Source organism: Macrobrachium rosenbergii, chromosome 44 (genome assembly GCF_040412425.1).
Source record: "Macrobrachium rosenbergii isolate ZJJX-2024 chromosome 44, ASM4041242v1, whole genome shotgun sequence".
Taxonomy (NCBI): domain Eukaryota; kingdom Metazoa; phylum Arthropoda; class Malacostraca; order Decapoda; family Palaemonidae; genus Macrobrachium; species Macrobrachium rosenbergii.
The window spans coordinates 39,646,006-39,654,076 of record NC_089784.1 but is presented as its reverse complement, the minus strand read 5'-3'; the positions used below and the strand labels follow the sequence as shown (position 1 = coordinate 39,654,076).

Sequence of the window (8,071 nt, the reverse complement as noted above, 5' to 3'; positions counted from 1 at the left end):
TACCACCAATTATATACCTTACATATTCAGAATATAGACATAAGTGTTCTCCGACTCCTTGCACTACTACCTGACAAAACGGACGCCACTTACAAACGCTTCTTTTCTATAATTAGGGAGATTGTACAAAATTATGAGCCAGACCATATTGTGGTTGATTTTGAAAAAGCAGTCTTAAAATCTCTGAAGACTGTTTTTCAAGAAACGGAAGTTACTTGCTGTTTATTTCATTTAGCTCAGAATGTTTACAAACATAGTGTTCAAGCTGGATACAAGGAACGATACCATACAGACGACGACTTTAGTGTGAAAGCGCGGTGTTTCCCAGCACTGGCATTTTTACCCGAAAGCGACGTTGTTGAACGGTCTGAAGAGTTAATTGATGGTGACGAAATCCCAGAAGAAATGTTTCTTACTTCGCTGCAAATTATATTGGTGGTGAACGAGGCCGTGGATCAAGGAGAAGACTAGATCCCCTGTTTCCTGTAGATTTGTGGAATGTGTACAAAAGGACAATCAATGAAATGCCAAAAACAAATAATAACTTGAAGGGGTTTCATAGCTCCCTTAGCATGTCAGTTACAAGCTCCCACCCTGACATATGGAAACACGAGGAAGCACTAGCGAGGAGGAAAATAATACAAATAAATTGCGGTTACCCAGCTTCCAAAAAAAAAAAAAAAAAAAAGTATAAGGTTTGTGAGCAGAGGATTCTGAATGTTATTAATCGCTACAACCCTGAAGGTAAAATTAATTTTCTTCAAGCTATCGCCCATAACTTGAAACTTTAATTAGTACTGAAATTTACTGAAATTTAAGTTAATGTTCTTTTAACACTTTTTCTTTTATGATATTTTGATTTATGATACATACCTTGTAAGTGATATTGACTTGTAAATGAATGATGAATTATAACAAAGATTTTTTTCTCACTTGTGTTAGTTTATAAAATTATTATTATTATTATTATTATTATTATTATTATTATTATTATTATTATTATTATTATTATTATTATTATTATTATTATTATTATTATTATATGTTACCGTTCCAATAAAAAAAAAACTGAATTCCCACCGATTCAACAAAACAACAAGGCAAATATAGCTTTTGGTAGCGTACTGTCCTAGTAGCGAAGGGTCCTAGCAACGAACTGTCCAGTAGCGAAATGTCCTAGCACCATATGCTATCAATATAATGCTTTCTCCATAACATATAAAAAAATAGTATATGCTACCTATAGAAAATAGTAGGCTATATGCTATCAGTGTGAAATTTTCTTTCGTAATAAATTATAAAAATACATGCCCTAATGAGGTAGGCCAGGCCATAGTATTCTAGGAAAGGTTTGTTCCCATCGTTTTACACTCAACCTAAAGTTTTCTTCATAACCTAGGAAAGTATATGCTACCAATATAAATTTACTACATAACCTATAACACTACCACTGTACATGTTTTCCGTTCAGATATTGGAGAGGCAAATAAACAAACAACTGCAAGGATAAAGTAAACATACACTGAACAACCAAGCCTACACAAATCACGAGTCAGACGACAACTCACCGCAGTAAAATCAAGCTTTGTTCTCTTATATTATCATTATAATATTATGAAAAATAGTAATCACTTATTACAATATCACTAATACAGCAAAACAAATCCCTTACTTAGATATGGGCGTTCTGGTGTTGTTGTTATCCCAGGCCAGACAATTCCCGTTTGCCTCTTCCCTCTCTTGTAACAAACAAACTAGACACAGTCATTCAAATTTCTCCCTCATAAGAGTGGTATTTTTTTGCTCATGGCAATGGCATTGCGTGAATGCACTACAGGGTGATAAAATCCGAAGAGGAAATGCGTAACAGAGCACTGGGAGATCGCTTGAACCAGAACCACACACAAATCGAGATGGTTTATTGGTAAAACCCGACGCTCTGTTTGGAACTGTTACCTACTTATATAATTTCATATTTCCGGAAATACGCAGTAAAAATATGTCAAGAAATATAAAATATTATATGTGTACTAGTTGGCATAGTACATCTGTGATAACGAGTTCAAAATATCGAAATACTTAGATATATATTTACTTTTTTATTTTTTGTTTGATATTTTTTTAGAGAACGAACAAACTCTTATCGTAGAAAATGGGTAGTTTTAGTAGGATACTGAAGTAAATTTTTCACTTTCTCTTGTCCAGAATTGGCAAGTCATACAGACATTGTACGACAATTTGTCGCGCAATGTCGTTCACAGGGCGATATCGAGATACATAGATACATATTTACCCAGATATTATATTATTTGAGAGAAAGAGCCAGTTCTTAACGTAATGTGTAATCTAGTAGGAAAGTAAAGTACATTTCTCACTTCTACCTAAAAAGTCATACAGAAATTTTGCTACAGTTTTTCGCTCAATGCCGCTCAAATGCCGGTAAATGCGGTGAACAAAAAAAAAAAAACACAAAAATTTTTTTTAGCAATAATATTTCAGGACATTTTTATTTAGACATATACCAGTCCAAAACTGTAAAAAACTTAAAATCGATAATTCCTCGAAATTCGGTGATCGGCGCGTCCCTTAACAATGGAGGATTTTGTTTTGTACCAAGTAAAAAATACAATAATTCATTGCAATAATTTATCATATTTACATATACAGTATATTATTACTTATATTCGTGCTAATAATAAAATATACAGTAAAGAAGCAATAGAATTATTATATGATTAAAAATCACTTCTTCACCACCTCAGGAACGTCTAGGCCAACCCGAGCCATCTGTGTTACAAGAGTAGAATCCTAATCGCTTCTTTAAAAACTGGATTGGAAGGTCAGGTCAGGTCAATTATCTTCCCGTAAATATCTACTGTGGTGCTCCGTATCCCGTTGCAGGTGGGGAGGGAGGAGCGTAGGAGTTACTGCGGAGAGATGCAGCTTCACGTTCTGCAGCGGCAGCGTCTTCTTCAGCAGCCTTGGCGATCTGGTCGAGGACGAACTGGGGGATTGGGTGGGGGAATTCGGGAGCCAGTGGCAAGAGGTCGGATTCTGGTTGGTAACCATTCTCGTCAGCGACGTATTTGACTTCGACGAAAGTGCCGTCAGGGGCGGTGTAACTGTGGGGAAACAAGTTCTAGGATTAATTATAGAAATCGAAGTTCTTCACTTGAAAAGAAACTGAAAATTAAAGAAAAAAAAACGCATTGCTAGCGAAAGAAAGGGTCTGGAAATAGAAAGGAATAATCAGTGTGACTCAGTCAATTGTATCAGTGTCTCATGGTAGGGTCGATGAAAATTTCATGAAAACTTACGAATAAACTCCAGACTTGACTACGGAATCCTCTGGACCACTTGGAGAACCAGATTGAGAGAAAACAATTCCATTGTCAGCCTCGAAGTCAACACTGAAACTTCCGAACTCGTCCTGGGTTCGGGCGTCCCTCAACGTAGCTACTAATGGAAGAGCTGCATCGACGGCAGCTCTGCCGGAGGGAGCAGGGGCTCCGTATGATGGAGATGGGTTCGGTGGTGCGTCGTCAGCAAGTGCGACAGTAACCAAAGCAACAACAATTACCTGTGGCCATAAGAGAAGAATGCTATGATCATTTTGAAATTTTTACACAAACATATATTCTACTTTAATTTCTCCGCGAAAATCGCTTACAGTTCAACAGCAACGTCACACAGATTCATGTGACTACAAAGATCTCCCATTGCAGCAAGGTTCTGCTAAAACTTACAAACTTCATGTTGGTTGTTTCCGAGTGGGAATGATACCAGAGCACTTTGCCAGGCCACTTTATATAGCGAATGCCAATGAGGTGGCCGGCTGGACAATCCTACTCCTGCCTAGGTCCTTTTGTGGGTTGGGGGAGGTGGGGTACTTGAATCCTTGACGGATCCTACCGCCTGTTTTCCTTTCTTTTTCCCGCTGCCCCCTCTGACTTGTCAGTAAGCCAAATGTCCTTATTCTTTCTGTGGAAATGTGTTTTGCTCTTTACTCTGTATAAGATTAAAGAAAAGATTGCAAAATTGTCTATTGTGGTAGAAGGAAACTTTTTGATACTTGATTATGTTAGATGATTATAATGTCGTTAGATATTTTTAATTTATGTTTAAGAAAATCGTTACTAAGAAATAAGGGACGTTGCAGATATGATAGACTCTAATATAATTGGTAAGACACATGTGGGAATGTGTTTTACGGATGCTGACGTTCCTCTCCTTGAAGAAATCTTCGGCTTTTGAAACTTTTATTATTCTCAACTTTCATGAACTCCAGATGAAGTCTTCAGGTCATCGTTCGTGGATCTACCTGTGTTTAGATCGTTTGACCGTGTTCCAAAAAGTTATTCATTTATACCATTTATCAAGATCATTTTCATATACTTTTGTTTGAAGTATTGCTCTTGCCTTTCAGTTAACCTCTATTTATCAACATGTCATTACATTCATATTGGAACGCGAAGCATCTAAGTCATTTCAAATGTAAAAGCTTTTGCATACTGCGTTAAAACCTCGAAGAATCACAATACTACAATGATATGTAAACTACCATGGACCTACATGAGATTCCTGTTTGTACATTCGTTTGTACACGAAGGAATATTCCAATATGCCTACACATGGGAAGGAGACGTGCTAAATTCACATCGTCAATATTTTGAAATCACAAGCTGCAATAATATCTTCTTATGGAATTTTAGGTCTTGCCATTGTTCAGGAATACTTTCAATACCGGAAAAATTCAATGCCATCCGAAATTAGCTATGGTTAAAGGAGAAACGCAACGAAGCGTAGTGAAGTAATTTTTATTTTTCTTTTTTAGAGTTTATTGGCCAAATGCTGCATTTCGGAAATCCGCCCTCGTCAACCCTTGGGTCTTTCTACAAGTTATTACAACAACATTCCTCTTCCTTTCATTAGCTTGTGAAATATAGACAAGTGAGCGTGGACAAAATCATCATTATATATAATAATCAGCGTAAATGACCCGATTTAAGTGCTTTTCAATATTCTTTTATTTTTCAATGACAAAAGCCACTAAACAGATTCTAGCATTCATACCAACACGAAAATTAATCTAATAGTAATGAATTCATCATCAAGAAGCGTATTTGAAGTGGTTTATAATTAAAAATATGTACAAACAAATGAGTAAAACTATCATATCAATCGATAACAACTAAGGACATTAAGTTGCACTGTTCCTGGTTAATCATATAACAAGTGATGCCATTGTTTAAATACACGTTTATGATCAAACCGAAATTATATAAAACAGGCAGCGGTTTTCGTGGGTGAGCGGCAAACCACAAGCAGTTTTCACTTGACTAAGAAGGGATCTAAGTCTCAAGCTGCTGATTTCGAGATTTAGAGAATTCATTTTAACTGACTTACCAAGCAAAATCGCTCCCCTTCGGCAATTCTTCATGCAACATCGGGCAATGAGTCCGTTAGCTATCAATATATCAGTACCTAGATCTTCAGTATGGCCAATCATAAATTGTTCAAGAAGGAGGAGGGTTGGAGGAGGGTGAGGGGCAGAGGACAGGAAACGGAGGAGGATGAGCACCCAGTGACTACAAATGAAGCTGTGACGTGCTCGGGCGGCGTCTTCCTTCTGCGACTTATGCTCTCCTGTCGAGGACGAATGGGGAATTAAGTGATGGGATGAGAGGCCTTACAGAAAGAACTCGCATTCAAGTTTCTAAGATCCTTTCTGTACCGTTAACGTTCCAAGCTTTGATGACAGTATTATTAAAACAAACATGTCCGCGAAATGTCCACGGATAATCAACCATATTTCTGTGAAATATGTAGTAAGTTCTTGAATTAGTTTTCCTTATTTATTTGGCTAATATTATGAAGATTGCTAGCAACATCAAATAATTTATAAGAAAGTATGACATAAATTGCCCATTATGAGAGAACTTGATTCAGAAGGGGCTATTCATTTCAGAACCTCATAGTCAACAGAGAAAAATTCTCTTATTAAGGTTTCAGTTGTCATTCAAGATGACCGTCTACTTCAGCAGACGTTCTCGTAAAAACAGCAGGAGCTTCAGAGATAAGGACTCGCAATAGCAAAATATTTGTCGACGTCGGCTACAACTGCCAAGTTCCTCTGATAACGTGTAGCATTCGAACGAAGATTTTTACGAGTATGATTATAACAGTCTCTTTACTTTACTATCGATGAGCATTACACTCACATAATTCATACTGGTGGTACCAGAGAGGAATAGCAAAGGCAATATTCATGGCAAGTGAAGTGGAATGCAAATGAAATCTAGTTAGCCAAGCTGTTCCTCTCGGGTGGGGCTGGGCCCCCGAAGTAGAACACCAGGAGGAAAGGATTTGCCCTTGAAGCTTCCATTCTTCACCATTCTTTCGTTTTTTCACGAAAGCGTCACAGCATGCATGATGTCCCCATTTTCCGTGGGCAAATGTGCTTGGATGCCGAATGTGGCAAGAAGAACAACTCTATTTCTTGCCTTCATTTTATTAACGAAGAACAATTGGTTGTTAGCCACGTAAAAGTAAATCTAATCCTTCGGGCCAGCCTTAGGAGAGCTGTTAATCGGCTCAGTGGTCTGGTTAAACTAAAATATACTTTTAACGGAGAAACTCAATCTTTCATCAGATTATATCTACCTATGTAAAACCGGTTGGTGGACAAAATAGGACATAAATGGGGATAATGTTATATGTTTAAAGGATATGAATGATTGCTTTCAAGAAGAATTATTAGCCTGTGACAAGCATAAACATTTATTTGCATTTCAACCCATTCAGGTTAACACAGTAATCATTGTAGGACAATTCCGAGAATGCATGAAGAAAACTAAAAAAATTTATGCAATTAACGGTTAAACACTTGGCTACGATGGTAAGTATGGGTCTATTTCAGCTCTAATAATTGAATCTGAATAAGACAGGCATATGTAAGTATGACTGGCAGCAGACTGTTATCCGTCTTTTTAGTCAGGAGGGTTGTCGTGACCACGTTCTCATATACCGAATGCTGGTTGGAATCCCGCTGCGGACGCCAGAACTTCTTCATTTGGATCGTAGGGTATTGTAGTGACAAGCGTATCCAAAAAGTGTGAGGAAATATAGAAGTTATAAGAGGGTTTTTCGGTTATTACAAATAAATATTTATATATGTATAGCTGTATACACACACATACACACACACACACACATATACACACATATATATATATATATATATATATATATATATATATATATATATATATATATATATATATATATATATATATATATATAAATTATATATATATATATATAAATTATATATATATATATATATATATATATATATATATATATATATATATATATATAATATATACTAGAGATAAATCGGTGGCTCAGTCGTCAGTTACAGCAGCACTGGAGTCGCTGGATAAGGTCTGTGGCGCGGGTTCAAACCCGGCAGCCGACTGGTCAGATATCACTTGTAAATTCCTTCGGTGACACTTTTCTATCCGTGTAGACATCCCGGGATTATATATAAATCAACGGATATAAAAAATTTCATATAAAATAGCAAATGGATGTTACAGACTAAATACACACAAAACAAAGCCATATAACACCTTCTAAAAATATATAACAAACATCTCACACAGTCTCGAACTCAATCGCCATACCCGCGCAATAACTTCTCGCTGCTGGGAAGAAAGGGCGTTTACATCGGGTATGATAAAATGAAACATAAATACAAAAAGGGGTCTAAATTTATGTAAAATTAAGCAGGGTTACAAATAAAAAATTAAATCGAGACCACAGGTCAAAACACCCTAAAAATATACAATATAAAAATATATATATATAAAAAGCCAAATCAAAAAGTCCTTCAAAAGAATATTGTATATTTTTAGAGAGATCGTTGTCCTTTTACCCCATACAAAAATGGGAATAAAACCACGTTAAAGAAGAAGAATATATATTGTATATATATATTTATATATATATATATATATATATATATAACAAGTCTTTGTGTCTCACACACATATATATATATATATAT

The 8,071-nt window shown here is 36.1% G+C and overlaps 1 protein-coding gene across 1 annotated transcript; it reads right to left on the bottom strand.

Annotated features, from left to right (window-relative positions):
- Nucleotides 1–2,426: 2,426 nt before the first annotated feature.
- On the bottom strand, nt 2,427–3,921 carry LOC136829185 (cuticle protein AMP1A-like). The gene is made up of 3 exons (XM_067087501.1): nt 3,747–3,921; nt 3,318–3,580; nt 2,427–3,122 (listed from the first exon to the last, which is right to left on the bottom strand). Exons 1-3 carry the CDS (start codon nt 3,753–3,755, stop codon nt 2,873–2,875), a joined length of 522 nt encoding a protein of 173 aa, XP_066943602.1. The 5' UTR covers nt 3,756–3,921; the 3' UTR covers nt 2,427–2,872.
- Between the last annotated feature and the right edge of the window lie 4,150 nt (nt 3,922–8,071).

Coding starts and splice junctions, on each gene's coding strand:
- LOC136829185 (XM_067087501.1), bottom strand. Junction 3,123..3,317: donor GTCAAGTCTGGAGTTTATTC/GTAAGTTTTCAT, acceptor GTTTCCCCACAG/TTACACCGCCCCTGACGGCA.